The 20437-nt window shown below is 40.0% G+C and overlaps 1 protein-coding gene across 2 annotated transcripts in view; it reads right to left on the bottom strand.

The window, feature by feature from the left end:
* Window positions 1-1852: 1852 nt before the first annotated feature.
* The window catches only part of homer2 (homer scaffold protein 2), a 31881-nt gene continuing 13296 nt past the window's right edge, over window positions 1853-20437 (bottom strand). For both annotated transcript variants that reach the window (XM_084929116.1, XM_084929032.1), the window contains exons 3-9: window positions 11603-11734; window positions 10951-11043; window positions 10120-10262; window positions 7732-7888; window positions 7137-7247; window positions 5339-5419; window positions 1853-3792 (exon numbers count right to left, since the gene is read on the bottom strand). In XM_084929116.1, coding sequence (XP_084785242.1) covers window positions 3604-3792; window positions 5339-5419; window positions 7137-7247; window positions 7732-7888; window positions 10120-10262; window positions 10951-11043; window positions 11603-11734 — 906 coding nt within the window. In that variant the 3' untranslated portion in view covers window positions 1853-3603. The remainder of the gene's footprint in view (window positions 3793-5338; window positions 5420-7136; window positions 7248-7731; window positions 7889-10119; window positions 10263-10950; window positions 11044-11602; window positions 11735-20437) is intronic.

Genomic DNA, 20437 nt, shown 5'->3' with positions numbered 1-20437 from the left:
CTAATTGGCCAGTCGCATGGTAGCAGCTCAAAGCCTTTAGACATCCAGACATGGCCAGGGCGGCCTGGTGAAGTTCACCCTGAGCCTCAGAATGAAGAAGAAAGTGACTTTGAAAGTAGCACTCTTGTACGGCCATCTCTTGGGTTTACAGAGGATGGTGTGAAAAAAGAAAGTGCTGAAATCATGAGTGACAGTTCTCTTGGCAAAAATGCCTCAGCAGCTGAAGACCACACCAGGCGCAACAACTACCAGCTGAGAACAGAAACAGAGGCTACAGTTCACACAGGGTCACTAAAACTGGACGACAGGAAATTAGAAAAATGTTGCTTGTTCCGATGAGTCTCGATTTCTGCAGCAAAATTCACACGGAGTCCGAATTTAACAAACGTGGAAAAAAAGATTCACCTTGCCTCCTATCAGTGGGTCAAGGTAGTGGTGTAAATCCCTCAGTACCAGATGAACATTGTGTACCCATCTTCTGATGGCTACTTCTAGCAGGATAATGTGCCATATCAACAAGCGCAAATCATCTCAAACTGTTTTTTTGAACAAAATGAGTTTACTGTGCCCGAATGGCCTCCACAGTCACCAGATTTTGCTCCAGCAGAGCACCGTTGGGATGTTGTGGAACATCATGGATGTGCAGCCGGCAAATCTGCACAACTGTGTGATGGTGTCAACTCAATATGCAGCAAAATATCTGAGGAATGTTTCCAGTACCTTGTTGAATCTGTTCCATGAAGAATGAAGTCAGTTTTGAAGGTCCAACCTGGTAACGTGTCTGTTACGGTGTTTCCACAGCTGTCTGAACTTTACTAAACTCTGAACCAAAAACAATTCTAAAAATGAGGAGTCTCCATATCGGAGTCTCTCATTTAAATAATGTCATTGTTGGTTGTTATTCAGTTGTAGCAGTTTTCTCTTTTTTGAATCACTCTAGATCAAATGTCTTTGGATTCTGCACTGTTGGCTGCACAAAAGACGTCTTTTCAAAACGTCTCAGATTTGACCTTTTACATTTCATATAATAAACTGATTCATCAAAAAAGTCCGAGTAATTTGCAGTGAAAATCATAGCTGCATTCCTACAGCAGTTAATTTCCAGTTGACTGAATTAATTGGTCAATTATCCCATCATTTTAACACTAAATTGGTGCTTAAACTGCGTATTGATTAATTTCCCCCTTGTAAACCAACTGATCTCTGAAGGTGAAAACAAATTAGACTCTAAATGGGAGTCCAGTTTCCAAGGGTCTGATTGTTTTTTTTGTTTTTTTTAAATCAACCAAGTAAAACTGGTACATCCCTCAGTCCATCATTCACACAGTTATTTACACAAGAAAAATAAAAGTCAGTAGGATTAAGTTACCAAGGCAACCTGTCCTCTGATCCACTACTGCAGTTATTTTCTCTGAGCTCGGAGGACGTTTAAGGTGTTTTCCATCAGTCCTCAAACCAGCTTTTATCTTTATGTGCTTTATTTGTTCTAATCTCAGAAATTGATACATCATTGACTGAATCCCACATCATCTGCTTTGCTTATGCGTGGATTACAGCTATATTTAGTGGTATGTAAATCGTGCGGTGGCGGAGCTTCTGTGCTCGACGGGACTCAGCTCTGGCACTGTAGGTTCATTCCACCTCCTCTGTGCTTCTCGTCCAGGAAAAATGCCTCAAGACTTATAAAATGTCAGGCAGCGTGTTTGTAAGCTTTTTTTTTTGTTAAGTTTCCTACACAGAACCCACAGCACTAATATGCAGCTAAGTAGGTATTAGGGAAACCTCCCATCTTCTCTCTGTGGAGCCCTTTCCAAAAATGTATCCCCCTACAGAAAAGACACTAACTCAGCAGTGTAATTAAACTAAATTTTACCAATTGTCAGTTCTATTGTACAATATTGAACAGGAATCACAAAAGTGCACAAGAGGCATCGGTTCAAAAGGAAGGATCATACATCGTGTTATCCAGATTCAGGTGAGTTACAAACAGGAGGGCAAAACAGAAAGAGAAAAAAGCAAGAGAAAAAAATCCCTTCATTGGATATCTCAACTTTAAGACAAGATTGAAACAGTGATGAAAAATAAAGACTTAGTATTACAGAGTAAATATGTCACTACAACATGTGCCTTTGATTTCAAATGGAGCAAGTTTCAAGATGGACTTCCTAGAAGCAGCTGTGGCACCATCCTGAAAACCTCCTGACTTCTTTAATATGTTATCGTACACCCGTGGAGACATTAGGTTAAGGTTGATTTACTTCTTACGTTCTAGAAATGGTCGTTGTAGAGAGGCACCAAAAATAAATAAATGCATAAAACATCCCTCTCCCCTTGCAAAAAACAAAACAAAACAAAATTTTGACAAGTTTTTAGTGAAAAGCCCCATGCCATCTAAAGTGAAGTACACTTTCACATCATCCACCCATCGAGCAGCACCGAGTCCCCTCACCCAAAAATAACCACCACCATAACAAAAACCAAGTGTGTAGGAAGCACATCGAGAGCCTTGGAGACATCTTTGTTCTGCAAATGAGCAATACTACTGCGCGCACACACAAAGTCCTTTAAATACTACACTCATGGCTATACGGGGTTCCCAATATTATTCTGGATGTTCTGGAAGGAAAGCTCCCGGGAGAAGTGTTTTCCTTCTTTAATTTAATCAAAAAAGTGTTTACATAAAAGAGAGTTGATAAAGTCAGCCGAGGGCTCTTATTTGTATTTTTTCTTATTTATTTATTTTTAAACGTGGCTTTCATCATTTACGTTTCTCATCTCATTAACATCCTCGGGGTGTGCATGCTTGTCTCCTTTTTCATCTCAGTTTATTAGCAAGAATTTTAATGTATCTTCAGGATTCCTCAACAAAAAAAAAGAAAAAAGAAAAGTTGTTATTATGGTGATGGTCATCGATTGGCCAGTTCTCCTCACCAGGTAGGTTTAAGCTCACCTGGAGGCACTTTGTGTCACGGCCATTTGTCACATATGTGCATATAATCTAATAAGTACAAACTGTCTTCGAACACACCTGAGATAGAAGAGAGGCAACAGCGAGGACAGCCTGTACAAAGATTTCATCTTTAATTCTCGAGCGGGACACAAAGATTAACACCAATTATTACTTGAGTGATGCTGAGCAGCATTGTCTCTGTTGTTTATTTTAGCCCTTTAAGTCCCCTCCTCTACTCTAAGCTCAGACTTCCTTGTGCAGAAGTGCTGCCTTCAGGAAAAAAAACAAAACAGAAGAAAGACAGATGGACAGAATCTAAGAACCCACCACCGGCTTTTTAAACCTGTTTTTCCCCCACAGAAACGGTTAAGTAAGCTCAAAGTGTGACTCTTGATTTAGTTTTGCAATGCCAGCACATGAAATCGAGCCATTTGGTGGAGTGCACTGGCCTTCCTCCCTCCTTTTAGTCTGCCAGTCTCTCTCTCCCTCTCTCAAAAACATCTCTTTCTCACAAGGTAGTGTTTATTAGAAGCCAAAGCTGAATTGTGTCTGTGTGGACGTCACCTTGGGGGAATAGGTGCCACACAGTTTCTGCCCTGTAGTGAATCCTTCGTACCTGACCTCCGACCCTTTTAGCTCAGTGCTACTTTTCCTCAGTTATCAGCACCCAGCTTAGAGAGCCCCTGCCTGAACTCTTGCAGCTCATCTAGCTTCCCATCTAGAACATCCATCAACTTCTTCAGCTCGATCTTCATGTTTCCTTGCTTTTGTCGGCTGTCGTCTATGTCCAGCTGAAGACCCTCTATTCTCCCCTCCAGCTCCTTGTTTCTTGTCTCTGCAGCCTGTGGAAAGATGTTGGGAAAATATTAACGTTAACATTTGATGTATCAGCACAGCTGGTTTGTTGTGTGTGTTTGAGCCGAAACGAGCAAGAGCTTTTTCACTTGCAGTAACGAACAAAAGCCTTCCCATGTTGCATGTGCAGGTACAGTTACACAAAGAGAGAGATCCACTTGCTGTAGGTTGGGACAAAGCGATGGGAAAACATATTTATGTGAAAGAAACGTGTTTGCATGTGTGAATGGGACATGAAAGTGAATCTTTCAGACTAACAGGCAACACGAGTGACATGTTAATAATGCTGAAGAGAGCAATGAAGGGGGGGATTTAAAATAGGAGTGCTAAAAGGGTGTTGCGCCTGCATGACTATGTTCCAGCTGACTCCTGAAACCTGATCTCCATGAGGGCTGTCATCTTTAAATAGAGGGCAGCCGTAACCACAAACACAGGGGTAGAATAGGTAGACTTTTTTTTTTTTTTTTTTTTTTTTTTAAAAGCATCAACTCTGCACCAGCAAAGATAATTTTTTACAGCATTTCTGTCTAAATGGAGTCAGATTCAGCTTTAGGCTCCATAGATGGACAAAAGGTATTGGAGAAACCCCTTCGTCTATGCCTCTTCTCAGTTTGGATAACTGGTTAGATAAACTCCGGCTTGAGCCATTTTTGCTGTCTTTCACCCAGCTGGCTGCTGCAGAGACAAACCATGCCGTCGAGCGTTGTAAAGCACAAGAACTTCAGGCATGCCACTGTTGGTTTTATTCATCACTCCATGCCCAGATTGAAATGGCAGCACATGCACTGACAGCTTGGACGATAAAAATCTCGATCTGAGTCAGTCAGCACAGGGCGACATGAGCGTCAGTATCAATGCAGCTCATGTCAGACTTGGCACTAACAGGACACACGGTGATCCAAAGAGCCTGGCTCTTCTAGTTCTACAGAAAGTCTGATATTATTCAGCGAGGAGTCAGCTTTGAAGAACAGGTGCCCTTTGTTACAAAGAAGACGTGAGGCTTCTCACAGGCACAACCCACACACCTACAGGACTGTTATAAGAGCTGATCATTAAAGCTTTGAGCAGAGCTCTCAAACTACTTCAGCTGTTTTTATAGCTGAAACAGATCAAATCTGCACCAGCAGGAAACTAATAAGCTGTGACAGAGACATATCTCTGTTCCACTGAAGAGGGGAAAAAAAAAGAACCCTTTTCAAAGAGGCAATAATCCTCTCTGCGTTGTACTGGGGACGGACCTTTATTATTAGATACAGTAACGACAACAATGTGCGTTAGTGAGACACGTGATAGGAATGTTGTGTCACCAGCCCTCAGGCAGAATGATGAATAGCAACTCTTATTGTCTACCTCCATCTGAAAGCGCTGCTTACGCCTCAGAGCCCGAGTGTTAGCTCGCTGTGATAGCCATCGTGTCCTCACGTGTGTGTTAGGTCTAGACAGCTCTCAGCCTGGTCTCTGTACTCTGCAGTAAATCACACCTGGGGGGGGGGGGTAAAAACTAGGGCTTGTGCCGGGTGCTTTTGAACGTACCTGCAGTTTTGAAGTGATGCTCTCACACTCCGACATGAGCTGAGGGATTATCTCTGCCTGCTTCCTCAAGTTCTCCAGCTCCTGGGAATAATGTTAATAATAAAAAAATGTAAAATCCAGCGATTCCGATGTCAGTCAGGGTCTTAGGAACAATCTAAGTTATTTAGCTGAAGGACCTTTGAAATTTAAAATAAATCATTCTTAATTGCTTTTTTGTATAAAAGTATGTAGATAGACTGACAAGAACAGCACCCAGATAAAACAGGACATTTAAGCCAGTAATTAACTGCTTGCCAAAAAAAGAAGAAAAAAAAAAAGTGTGATGCCCAGCACAAACCCTGGAACATAATTACAGTCATGATTTTATGTCAGTGTTAATTAAGGTGCACCATCCTTTGTAAATAAGCCAACTACGAAAAATGAAAAAAGGTCGAAGTGGTACAAAGAAGGCAAAAAGGACATCAAGATCAAGAGACAGCCTTGTGATCACGCCTCCGTGTCCTTCTCAGGTAAACATCTCAGTTACTGCTCTGAAAACCTCCTCCCTGCTTTAAGCAAAACACTATGCGGCTTCATGGCATCTGTTACCGCTTCGAGCACATCTTCGCCAAGTAATAATTGCTTGAGTCTTTGTAGTTACCTGCAGCGGCTTTGTTCTGTTAGTTCACCGCTGGCCAGCACAGGGGTCACAGCAGTCAACTCTTAATAATTCATAGGCACACTTTTAAGTTTGAGGCGATGAGGATGTGGATTTCTAGACAGGGAGGGGGTGAGTCACTGTGCAGGTGAGCCTCTGTGGGCCGCCTGCGGCAGCAATGTTGTGCACACAAGGAGACTTTCTCTGCAGACCCCATCGTCGGTGTTCACAGCGTTATGGAGGATACACAAGAAAGGCAAAGCCGAGCTCCCAAAGGATGCCATTCTTTGCTCATCATCTTTCAAATTCAGCTCCAGCTCTTTGAACTACTTCCCTTCCTCTTGTTGTGTAAAATATATACCGCCTTCGAAGGAATGATTTATACGTTCTATTAATACTCTGGCCGCCATGTGGTAAACTAGAATATCCCAGACACTCTTTACCTCAGGCGATCTGAATGGGACACAGTAAAGCTGTTATTGCCACTGAATTGAAAGAGAGGGCATTGCACTATATGAGACAGATGCACAGATGACCCCAAACCAGAAGTATACAAAAATGCATACATATCCTACTTATGGTTTTCACACGTGGCTGATTGCGTCTCCCTTTCTTGGCGTCGACAGGGAGACGCAGTCGCTGCTGAAAAGAGCAGCAAGACTCTTAGATTGGCAGAAGTCAGTTCTAATTTGTCTGCGGTCAGAAAACGGCATCTAACCAGCAATAAGCAAAGGTTAAAATGCCGCGTGGTCGCACAGAGTTCATCCTCATTAGAAAGAACAGCGCCATTAGGCCGTGCTGAGCTGACAGTCGGCTAGTTTGGATTACGGATGATTAATGTAGGAGACACAAGGTGGTTTCTTTCAGGTTTGACTAGAGTGGATTAATTTTTAATTTTTTTAACAGTACAAAAAAACCCCAAAACTGTTTGATCAATCAAATTGAGACAAAGGGGCAATATAAAGAGCTGTCTGGGATTAAAATTGAAGAAAAAAATAATAAAAAAAAAAATATCAATCCACACAAAACCCAAAGCAGAATCTAACATTTCCTATTGAGGCCTAATCACTTCCTCGGGGAAATAAAAGGCACTAGAACTAGTTTGTAAAACAAACTCTCCATTGCAGCTCTGCAGACCGACCATTGTGATGCACGTCTCACCTGCTCCTTGTCCTGTAGCTCAGCCTCCAGCTCCTTTACCCTCACAGTCAGCTGGGCGTTTTTCTGCCTCTCCTGATTGGCTTCATTGCATTGGGCTTCTAGTTCAGCAATCTAAAACGCAGAATGGGGGAAAAAAGTTAAAAGAAAAATTAGGCATTTTTTTTAAGCTAATCAGATTTTTTTTTAACATATTCCTCCTTGTTAAGCGGAAGCCTGGATTTGTTGTAGAGTATAATGGCAATTTCAAAACTGATACCAACAATTAAAAAAGAAAGGGTTAGAGAATAACACTGGTACCACACCAGCCCAGCTGCAGAAACAGCCCACGTTGATTATGAAACTAAAATGATTCTATTTTTAGCAGACTGAGACTGCAGGCAACACAGAAGCTAATGAAATGTACAGTACCTACAGTGTTTTGCTCTGTACAGATTTTGACCAAACCCGTGGCAGAGAACTCTGTGTGTGCAGTTTGTGATAGAGTTTTCTTCTTTTAAAGCAGCGGAAACGGTTTATCAAACCTGTCACTTTTTCCTCGATCAATGGGCTAGTCTACATTGTTCAACTTCCCCGTAGGAGTGCATGAGTGTATTACCTTGTTTCTGAGCGTGTCACTCTCCTCCTTGCAGGCACTAAGCTGTTTCTTCCAGCTCTCTACATTAGCTGAAGACTCCTGCAGTGCATCCACCAGCCTGGCATTATTTTCTCTTAAAGTCTGAAGCTCTGTTTCCCACTTCTTGGCGTTGGTGTTGCTGTCAGACAGGAGCGACAGAAAGAGATCCAGCCGGAGAGTTATTAGTGGAAGTAAAATTTTATTTCAACCACTCCGTTTTGAAAAGCTTGTGAGTGCCAACGCGGAACATATTTCTACAAACTCCTTCCAGACACATCTACTTAATTAGTATTGCTGCACATTACGCTGTTGAGAGATGTTTAGACCACAATAAAAAAGAAACGAAAATTTAAGCTAGAAGTGGATAAAATTCCCCCCAAAATCCAACAAACTGTGGCACCAGCATGTGATTTGTTATCCTTTCATATCACAGCGAGTGTATTCCTATCTTATCAATAAGGACGGGGAGATATGTGATGTATATTTAGTATGCATCACTGTCCCCACTTCCTTATGCATGGCTGGGTTGAAGTGTTTTGCTCTATCATCAAATGTGGACAGACTGGCATCGCAGCATTCTGCAGTCCTCTGCTGTTTCACTGCTGTGACACTCTCCAACAAAAACAAAATCCAACAGTTCTGTGAATGCATGGGAAAATGTCCACAGAGAGACAATTTTACATCCAGAAGCTGGAGATATTTAGATGCCCTTATATGAAGTGGAGCGCTTCCTTCAGCAACTGTTTCATATCAGTGTTGTATTAAATTCTCAATTATGACTTTTTGATTTTGTAGGTTTGTTTATTAGGATAATTCCTGAAAAGGGCTCTGCAATCAAAATTTGGACTTTATTAGTTTACCAAAGGAATTTTAATAAGTGAACTGGTCAAGATAACCTCAGATTCTTTAATATACAAAGGGAGCACTGTAGAGTGACATTTATGCAGTGTGGTTGTTGTTTTCAGCCGGTGCTTTGGGAAAAAAAAAAAGGAAGTAAGGAAAAAAAAAAAAACATTAAAAAGAAACAAAACAAGTCTGAAAATAATAATCCCCGGGCATGCATTTACTTTAATTTTTTATAATTATTTTATAGTTTCATCTTAACAATTTAGCACAAGTACAAACATTTGTTACAAAGCAAACATATATGCCAAGAACGGCACCGCTATAGTTCAGCTGGTTAGGCAGGTTAAGCAGGAAAGGCTGCAGTGGCCTCTGTGTAATTAGTACCAACTTGCAGTGACTTTTTCAACTTTGTCAGTTTCTTTCTAGGGAAATTAATGAGAACTACAAGATCTGTAAAATGAATTGTTATCCACACCACTCATGCAAATGTTAATGTAGTTCTTACTTTTTTAGGGGTCTGTTGCTGCCAGTAAAAATTTGCAATCCCCTCCACTCCACCCGCACATCTGGATCAAATAAATCCAACATGATATGGGATTTTATTTTATTATTATTTTTTCCCCCAATTTCCTCACTGTGGTTTTAATTGACTCTGATGGCCCGGGGCCCGGGGTCATTTTAATCCCATCTGGAATCACATCTGGCATTTCATGCAATTACCAATTTGTACACTCTACATCTGGATTATAAAGGCCAAATAACCAAACGGTGGAGTGGAGGAGCATCACTCTTTAGATTATATGCTTTCTGAGCCCTTTTGGAGTCATTACTGCTTTAAGTAACAGCAATAAAATAAAGAGAGAGAACATACGAGCACAGTTTAATATGCATGAGTGTGATCAAGAGCTGATATGATCTGCATTGGGTTTACACACTTGCATGCTTGTAATATAGTAGTGTATATGCATAATATAATAAATATTGAGCAAGCTGTTCGATTGGACGAGTGTCATGCCATAATTATGCAGTACCTGTCTCACTGAAGTGTGTCCAATCTGCTTATTTTACATTCAAACAGCCAGATTTCAAACACCTGTGTGGTTTCTGTTTGATGCCACAGGAAAAGTTTATACAGCACTTGCATCAGCAGCAGCAGCTTCAGCTGCAGGCCAAGCAGTGTGTGAATTTTTATTACTTCTTATTTATTTGGTTGTGATGAAACAGTTGCAGAGAAGTAAAATCAGTTATAAAGTATGTGTTTTAGTTGGTTTGCATCATCACACAGTACGAAAGTTCTTGTTTGAACCAGCTGTTTCCAATTCGATTTTTCCATTTTTATTCTTTTTTTAAAAACTGAAAAAAGAAAATTGTTGGAAAATGTGTTTTCATTTGGTGAATACAAATTTAAATATGAGCACTTTGATGCAGCCCGGGATGTGAATCTTGAGACTGATATTTAGTAGATTTGAAACAGGATTTAATCACATATGATTTCACATTAAGTTGATGAAATAAAAATCTTACCTCTGCTCTACTGCACTCTTGAGACGTTCATTCTCACTCTGTAGGAGAGCAGCCTCCGGACCGACGTGAGAGATTTTCTCATCATCTGTCCCATTAATGCTGGATGCTTGGTTGGTTGAGGGTGTATCACGACCAGATTCCGACTGAGAAATTGAGGGAAACTTTTGTTTCAAAGCAGGTTTTAAGGAGGTCTCATGGGTTAAAAGACAGAAATCTATCTCAGAAATCCTGCTCTCACTCAAAAAGGGCCCTAGGCTTCTTTTGGCAAAACACCCTGAAGACGTCAGCTATGACAGCCAAGGGTTGAGGGTAAATGCTTGCCAGTATCTATCATGTCATATGGGCCAGAAGCTTTGTGTGCTTCAGGGCTGATCCTTAGCACCTGGAGCCAGAGCGAGTAGAAAGCAGGCATGTTAGTTGTGGGTGACTGTGGCATGAACCACTAACTATCATTATCATTTATGTAGATCTGAGCAAATTTACTGTCACTGTTTATAGCTTCCTTATCCTCTAAGTTACTGTTGTGCCTGCAAGGTAGTAAGGACGATCTTTGACCTCTTATTCATGATGGCTCACACTACTCCACGATTCCGTTGTAATATTTAAACACGAGATCCATTAATATTTGAACATATTTACATACATAATTATGCCAGAAGCCATTTCTAAACACAGAAAGTGTATCATTTGGTGTTTGTGAAATCATTTCTCATTTTCTCTGTGGCCCTGTAAGCTTTCTGGAAGCCAACACACTGACTGTAGATGAAACGGGTGGAAAGCCAAGGAGATGAAATGAATCAGACTTTCAGACGGCACAGAGATATTATTTACCTGGGAGTGATTACTCAACGTCTCCACCTTCTCTTGAGATTTGTCCCTTGCTAGCTTAGCCTGTTCTTTTACCTCCTGGAACTTCTCAGCAAACTGAAAGTACAAGAAGAGATGTCAGGAAGCTGTGGTTATTAGTGGCAAGGCGAGGTTCATTTTTAAACATTATCTAAGGATGGTGAGGATCCGCGATACCCTTAAATATATATCTGATCGTTCCAGTTCTCTACCAATTTTAACTGATAACAAAGCTGCACTTTTCCACACTTTGATTTTACCACAGATTCTACTACTACTACTACTAATAATAATAATAATAATAATGATGATAATAATACATCAACAACTACAATAACAATAAAGAAAAGCTAACCATTTAAAAAAAAACAAAAAAAAAAAAAAAAAAAAAAAAAACACCACACAGATTCAGTTTAAGCCCTTCAACCTCCAAAGCATGATCCCCTCTTGAAAACAGTTAAGAGCCCCTGATCATAATGGCAGAGAGGCTGACCATTAGAATAAGGGCTCAGCAGGTTAACTATACAACATTTTAAATTGATTCTGGATTTTACTTTAAACCAGCAAAGAGAATCAACGAAAGGGGAAATGAGCCATCCATCAGCTTTATGAAGGATCTGCTACAAAAACCTCTCACCTTTGTGAGCTGCTGCTCTGAAGCGAAGCCCAATCCAAACACGGTGTTGGCCCTGCTGTCGGCCCACTGGCCAAACTTCTGTGATGTCTTGGTGAACGTCATGTTGGGTGTGATTGTGCTGTTGATGATGACCTGTTGGGAAATAACACATAGATTTTCTAAGCCTATAAGAGACCATACTGTTATCAATACAGAGTACAGTTAGAGTCATGTGTAATCCTCCCAGCATAGTTCTCAGGTCTTTCTGACACTCCTCATAAAAATAACTGATGTTGGATTTCAGCAGTACAGAGGTTGGAAAATTATGCGTCTCATTCAGCCAAGACATATTACAGAAGCTGTTCCAGCAGCTACATTCACATAATAAATAGGCCCACCAATTTAATAAAGGACAATCCTCTATTGTAGCTCCATTCACACCAGACTACACCTGTAATATGCTGACGGCTGTATGCCAGTGCCCACACACGGCATATTTATTATTTCTTTTAAAATGATCCAATCATATAAAAAGCAGATTTATAAGCATGTCTCTGAAATATATAGCAGTTATGTGTTCACAGAAAAAAAACACTTTCTTAAAGAGTACTAATCTTTGATTATTGTTAAACCAGAGGCATACAAGGTTTCCACATTTATAATTTAGGATGCTGAATAGCAAACACTTTGTCAACCCAGAGTTTTAAAGTTTCGACATTGTCGCGTGAATCAAACGTACCATTTTTAATACACTCCAATAACCTGTGTGGGACATTCATGTGTTCCCTTAATGTTTAAAGCAGGGGTGCCCAATCCTAGTCCTCGAGAGCTACTGTCCTACAGTTTTTAGATGCATCCCTAATGGTTTGATTACCTCTTCAGCATGCCATCAAGTTTGGCAAAGGCCTGATAACAAGCCATTCATTTGATTCAGGTGTGTCAAAACAAGGATGCATCTAAAACCTGCAGGACGGTAGCTCTCGAGGACTGGGATTGGACACCCCTGGTTTAAAGGGTCGCAACAGAAGATGGATTTGCACCTTTGATTCGGCAAAGATTTCACACAGGATGACCTTCCTGATGCAACACTACCATTTATCCAGGATTAATTATCCTAAAGCTTATAAACATCAGGTTTGGTTAAGGATTTATCATACACCAGCAATCAGGTTGAGCTATTTGCAAAAGTCTTTATTGCATATTCAGCTCCACGCAAAAGACCACTACTTTGTGATACTGATTTAAATAAAATAGTTGCAGACCGCTGCCTCTCTCGTTTTATTCCCCAATTACAAATAAAGTTTTGTTCACTAAATAATTTACATGCAAATGTAAAAAGCACACACAAATGGAAAAACACTGACTGCTGACCCGCTAACCTCTAAGCAGTTGAAGTACAGTCTCTATATTTGCCATGGTATCCCATTCACCTGTTGTAGCCATGCCGCAACTCAGATGCCAGAAAACATCTGCTGCAGTCTAAAATTGTAACGGGTGCATGTGTCAGTGAAGAAAGCAACACGTGTCTAAACACCATGTCAGCCTGACTTCACCAATTTGTATATCGCATCACAGTTCATATAGACAACTCTGATCCTCTGTGATGCTAGGTGTGCATGTAAACACAAGCAGCTTTGATTTATTGCTGCATGCACACAAACCCAGTCTCACTACAGAGATATAACAGAACTTAAAACCAGCACACGCAAATTATCCCAACGATTAAGAAACAATAGAAGACAGTCTAATGGCAGAGCAGCCCTTGTTTCATAGCAACATGGCTCTGAATACAGGATCTGAGGATTTAAACTGCTGACAGACTCGTGTCCCATTCTACGCCCCCACTGTCTCCCTCTCCATCTTTTTAGTGGCTGAGGTGTTAAAACTCTTTATACCACATCATTACTGGACACAGCGAGCCAAAAAGCAGAGGAGCATGAGCGAGCGGATCATTAGTACGCAATTAATGTTTGTCCTCTATTTAGATCAATGCTAATGGCGCCTAGGGAGAAAGATCACAACAGGTGAACAAAAAAAAAAAAAAGACGACCATCAGGCAACACAGCTAAAGATTACAACTGCAATCTTTGATGCAGGCATCATTCCCACATCAAGGGTTTATAAGGAGACTGGCAATTTACCAAGGCACTGCTAATCTGATCTTATAAAATCATCACTCTTTCAGAGGCTTCTTCAAAACAAAGGTGACCCAATTTCCCCTGAAGTGGAACCTGGGTAAAGCCTGAACAACACTCCTACGTCTCATCTCTAGCAGTGAAGTGAATATTTAACAGGGCTCATAACTCTGGCTCAAAGAGAAGTGTTAAGATAAGATGAAACTTTAATGATCATTGTGGAAAAAGTGGAGTGCTGCTGCGGAATAAAGCGAAAAAAGGAAGGAGTTAGATAAACACGCAGTAAATGTCTGCAACCAGCGGCGTATAAAGTGTGAATTTCCTTTGGAATAATAATCCTCTCTTTTTTATCTCGTGTGTCATGAATGCTTTCAGATAATTCTCAAAATAATTAGGAGAAATTCTGTTTGTTTTGTTTTTTAAGAGGTAGAAAATTTTTTTTCACTAAATTGAATTTTATTAAACAAAAACATAATGCAAGATAACTCTTGCTATAAGATCTGAAACACAGCATGATGACGTTTATACCACTGAAGCTACACGCTACAGGTACAAAGACCTCAACACGCAGTCAGTGCTTCTCAAACATTTTACTCCCCGCCAAGTTTTCTTAAAAAATTCATTACCATAAAATTATTTCATAATTAAATGTACAATCGGCATGTGGACTCTTAAATTGCGAGTAATCGGCAGTTCTCTGGGTGAAAATGTAGACTGCTTTGAGGTGAATATCAATAACCACTTGTTATAATCAAGGTAAGCAAAAAAACATCTGTGAAAGTACAACAAATCGACCCTTGAAGCAGATGGGCTACAGACTACACCGGATACCACTACTGTCAGCCAAGAACAGGAAACTGAGGCTATAATTTGCTTGGCCTCAGCAACGTTGGACAATAGATCGATAAACGTCACCTAATCTGATGAGTCTTGACTTCCGCTTCAACGTTCAGATGGTAGGGTGAGAATTTGGTGTAAACATGAAAGCCATCCAGCCTTGGTTCAGGTTGCTGGTGGTGGTGTAATTGTGTGGTGACATATCAACAGATCTTAAACCCACTGAGAACTTTTGGGATGTCCTGGAACAGGAGATTATCATCACCTGCAGCCTAGGAATCTGCAGCAATTGCATGATGCTAGCATGTCAGTTACAGACCAAAATCTCTGATGAATGTTTCCAGCACCTTGTTGAATCTATGCTGCAAAGAACTGAGGCATTTCTGAAGGCAAGAGGGGTTTATTTCTCCCCGTTTTTTTTTTTTTTTTTTTTTTTAAACCAAACAACAAAGCAATGTCAAACTATTCCATTATTTTCTGCCATCTTGAATACATCTCATTGCTGTTTTATACTATATATTAATAAAGAAAAACACTGACACTAATTAAACTACATACCTGTAACTTGATACCTACTGAACTAAAAGTATCTGCAGAGAAAGGCTCAGACATTGCATTTACAGTATCATCTGTAATGTAACATGGGATACAAAGTTACCCCCACGAGACCTGTGACTGTATGTTTGGCATGCATATGTAAACGACCCAGTGAGCAAGTCAATGAGAGAGTGGGAGGGTGTGACGGAGGAAAGGGAGGGGGTGCAGAGTGACGCTGGCAGCTGTGTGGATGGTGAGCTGGGCTGTGGATCAAGTGGCACAGGAGGCACAGAGTGAAGCTCGGCAAGCTAATGGCCTGAGGGTCAGCTGGAAACTCAGAGACAGCCAGGAGGTTATAAGGGAAAGCTTCCTCGGCCGATTAGGTGTCTGCAGAGTGCACAGAATCTGCAGAGTCAGTGATTAGGAAAGGAGATGTAGAACATGAGAGATCAGTTATCAAGCACCAAATACCAGATGACTTTTTCATGGTTGGAAAGAAAAAAAAAAAAAACACACCAGCTGAAGTTATCTACTGATAATTAGGACGAATCTTTTTTTCTTAAAAGGACATACAAAAAAATAAAAAAAATAAAAATCTGAATCATGGTGACAAATGCGCAGTGAGGATAGTCATTATGATGCTGTGGTATAACTGAAACACAGCCAATGATAGGCGAGACAAAGTCTGCCATGTCCTGTCATTAAACCAGAAAGCAAAGTGGAAAAATTGCGATTGCTCATCAGGTAGAGGTGTGATGCAGATGAAGAAATGTTCAGTATTTCTGTATGTCTGCCAACTGCTTTAATGTCCTGATGCATTTCATCTCACCATATATTAAGAACTGCAAAAAAACAAAACAAAACACTGTTCCTCGGTGGTGATGACGCAAGTTTGGTTACCTAACACCACTTTTAACTCAACTTAGCATAATGTATTTTTTTTTACAGTTTTTGTGTGAATTATATTTGTTTTGTACATCTGCTGATGTTTATGACGCATTTTAGCAGAAAGTTGAATTAATAAGTCTGCTAGTTCAACATCCCGAATGTAGCTTTTGATCTCTGAGAAAGCCAAGACCTTCACAAGGTCTTTGCAGACCTATAAATCCAGGTGTTGCCTGAACAGAGGGTGTATTTGTACCTTGAGTCACAATAAATACAACACTTCTGTGTATTTATGCTTCAAGTCTTGACAGTCGTCTGATGAAGTGCAGCTTTTTCACTGGCAAAAGTTCAAATGCGTGCTCTTAGATTTATTTATTTTTTGATGTTTCCTGTCCTCATTTGTTTCCCCTGTTGAAAGAGTCACTGATCTGCAGCTTTGTTTACAATACAGAATTTGCTGATGCTGGGACTTCACACTATAAAAGGTTGGTGCAACTGTGCCATAATCCTTATGGATAATTGTGCTGGGACTGATAACAGCCCAGTGCATTCTCTCTGATGACAGCTGGGCATACAGCACAATATCCAATCGACTAGCTTGACGTACCAGACACTGAAAGGTGGAGTGTGCATGTCCCCTAGATTCCCAGGTTTATCGGGGAGGGTGTTAGTTTTTTGTTTTCTTGTTCTTGGATGGAAACAAACATTTATGGCTCACAACTTCAAAAAAAAGGAAAATTTAAAAAAAAAAATACTTAGTGTACTCTTTATGAGCAGATTGATGATAACAGGAAAACTTGACTTTTCGATAGTTTGATACAAACTATGCTGTTTAGGCAAGACCAAAACAACTTTAAAAAGAATGAATAAACCTGATCATCTTGTTTATGTTCCAGCACAATTAACCCTTATTTTTCCACTTTCACAAACAACATGTCACTGGTAGCACTGCACCAAGAATACTTAGCACTTAATAAAATAATTATTTCAGAACCTTCAGGTTTTGGAAAGGAGGGTATGCCATGCAATGAAGATTGCCCTGGCTTAACAGACATTGTAATAAGCAGATAAAGTGAATGAATACAATGAAATTACTAAATTACACAAGGTGTAAAATAGTCAAAAATTGTCCCTAAAATATGCATTTGATGAATAAAAAGCTCATTTGAATTCTTATTACTGGTGGAGACATGTCTTTTAGCCTACAAGCCAAGCTCATAAGCTCATGAGCTTTAACGTTAGTGCTAGAAATTGGCTGTGGCAAAAAAAAAAAAAAGAAAAAAAAAAAAGATACTTAATGAAGTGTCAGAAAGATAAATCTAAAAAGAGCTGAGTGTTTTAGGCATTACCTCAAAGTTATCATACTGGGAATTATTTATAAAGTACAGCTAGATGTGTCCTCACTGTGTTGTCACAGCACTTGGTACATCGTTGCATGAGAAGCACGATGCAGGCTGAGCGACAGTCAAAAGTGCTGATGCGCTCCTCTACTTGCCATATCATCATCAGCCAGTTGCCCAGACATCATAGGTGGATGAATACAAGCTGATGGTCTGTCATAGTTAGTGCGTGCAACAGCACAGACAATTCTTCTAGACAGACCTGTCTCCCTTGCAGCAACTGTGCAAACTAGAAACTATATTTAACATCTATTTGACATGACTCAACATTTCTTCCCTTTTGGTTACTTTGCTCATATCGACATCACTTTGACTCACTTAAATTAAATGGATAGGAGGATAAAATTAAAATCAGCAGGAGTCTGCTCCTTTTAAATTGCGATAACATTTGAGAAATTCCTTTTCCCCGTACCTCGCGTACAGCGGTTCCCAGCAGAGATTTTATGACACATAATGTTCTGTTAAGGTTACAGAGGAGGGAGGAGGAGGAGGACAACAACAAAGATGACAGGAGAGGGAGAGAAGAGAGAAAGCACTCATGGCCTTGAGGAAATAGAGGACAAAATATTGATGCTTTTAGACATGAATAAATAATAGTCCCATTATCTTTCTCACAAATAAAACAGACATGAAGTAGTAGATATAGTTTATCTTTAGTAATCTATTGTCAGCTGTTGTCATCCCTGCAGATCCATAAGTGCTGGCTGATGACATAACACATTAAAGTCTTGCCTCTGTAGCTGTAGGAAGAAAGCGTTGAATGCTTTGAAGCTAGCAGAGCTTGACTCAACAATGCTTTGCTGGAGAAGAGAACCGATGCTTCTTTTACTTAAAATTGTGCTGTAAGGCTTAAACTGCCCAGAAAAGTGAGTTAAAATTCTAAGAATGAACACAAGCTCTTTACAGTAGAGCCAGATGGTCAAAAAACATACAAAAAGAAAAAACAAAAACAACAAAAAAACATGCTTTGCACTAAGAAGACAGCAGGACATGCTTGCTGTGCAAAAAACTCAACACTGTTTTGCTGACTTCCTATGAGAAAGCCACTCATCGCCTGCTGGTAATCTTAACTCCTCAATCCTTTCACCGAAGCAGAGAAGTGAAACTATCAACCAATCCAAACATCTGTCAACACATCCACCCTAAAGTGGCTCTGCAGGTAAACTATGTGATTTAAGACTCTGAAATGTGGTTGCCTAACAGTGTCAACAGAGGAATATCGCTGTCCTGAGGCTCCTCTAGCTTTCTACACAGACAGAAAACTGATCGCCATGGAAACGCATAATGTACTTTTTCAGCAAGCAGAGGAAGACTGTGTGAATATGGGATGTAGACAAATTCAAGTGGTGTCCATCATCACTTGTATTATTTAATCTTAGCACCATGCTCACAACTACAAAAAAAAAAATCACTATAACACAAGCAAAAGTTGACACTTTCCCCCTGCAGTGTGGCCAGTCTTTAAAAACTCTACCACCCTCAGAGTATGACCACTGTTGGCTTTTTGTTGATGACATGAAATTACAGATAATTGAGTTTAATTGTGACTCCACAGGTCGGCAGCTCTTTGATACTCTTGTTAATCTATTAGAGGGGAAGATTGCTAATATTTCAACTTACATGGCAGTTATTCAAGTTAATGTTATGATTAACATATTTGTTTTGCAAAGCTCCATGTCTGGAAACAGTTTAACTAGGCAGAAGATCCTAGGTAAGCACAGAAATCATCAATGTGTGTCCCATATTCATATTTTTATGTGCTGTGTGTGCTTTTAAATACATTAAATCCATGGAAACAGCTGGCAAATAAAAATGCAGAGCTCACACTTTTTTTTTCCTCCCTTAATTGGACAGTCAACACGAGCATTTTTATTTTATGAACTGTAACACTGCATTCATTTTAAAAAAATATTTTATTAGATGTATGTTTATACAGTTAATGGAAAGTACAACTGTTTAATGGGCAATTCTGAATTTTAAGGTCTCCAATTAACATTGCTATAACAAGTATACACAATTTAAACTGTAGCAGTACCAAATGCAGCGACAGTATAGAAAGTCTGTTTCAATGTAGTCTATTTATTACATTTAAACTACAGCCAACCTTTACATGACCTCATTTCCACAGGCTCAAAAGTAATTGGACAAACTAAAATAACTTTGAAAAGTCTTTAACATGGTGATGAAAATCCTTTGCAGTCAATAATTACCTGAAGTCTAGAACCCATGCTCGTCACCACATGCTGTGTTTGCGCTCTGCCAGGCCTAGACTCTCACTTGTTTGTGGGTGTCTCTGCCTTCAGTTTTGTCTTCAGTAACTCCAAAGTGTGCTCTGATGGTCTGAGATCAGGTGACCAACGTGCACATTGAAAAATATCAAATTTCTTTCCCTTGAGAAACTCTTGGGTTGCTTTCACTGTATGCTTTGGGCCATTATCCTTGTGCACTGTGAAGCACCGTGGGATCAGTTTTGATCTGAGCAGAGAGTACAGCCATGTACACTACAGAGTTCATCCTGCTACTTCTATCAGCAGTCAGATAATTAATAAATACTGCTGAACCAGTTCCACTTGCAGCCATACATGCCCATACTATAACAGTGTGTTTGACAGAATAAGTGTTGTGCGTCAGATCATGTTTCTCTCCTTACCTCATAGATTTCCCTTCCTATCATTCGGGTACGGGTTAAACGCGTCTTCATCTGTCTAAAGATTTTTATTTCAGAATTACGCCAACATGTTTGGAGATCTTCCAGCGAGGTCTAATCTGGTTTCTTTCAGTTGCATCAACAACTCTCACATAGACAGTTCCAGTGAACTTAATTCAAGTTCAATACTTGAATCAACTCCAGAATGCTTAATTTGTCATGGAATAAATGGTGAACAAGCCTGACAAGACATGAAACAACTTGTCAGTCAACTGTTACTTTTGAAACTCTGAAAATGGGGGACTGTGCATAAAATGACTCTAATTACTGAACAGCTAATGCAATGGTTTTGTCAAACCCCTTTTTTAAGCTAAAAGTCTGTACTTCAATCACATCTTGATCATTTGATCATTAA

Source organism: Perissodus microlepis, chromosome 1, assembly GCF_051167445.1.
Source record: "Perissodus microlepis isolate ML-2025 ecotype Zambia chromosome 1, ASM5116744v1, whole genome shotgun sequence".
In the NCBI taxonomy this organism is placed as follows: domain Eukaryota; kingdom Metazoa; phylum Chordata; class Actinopteri; order Cichliformes; family Cichlidae; genus Perissodus; species Perissodus microlepis.
The sequence above is the reverse complement of the archived record's forward strand: the minus strand, read 5'-3'. Positions and strand labels throughout refer to the sequence as shown.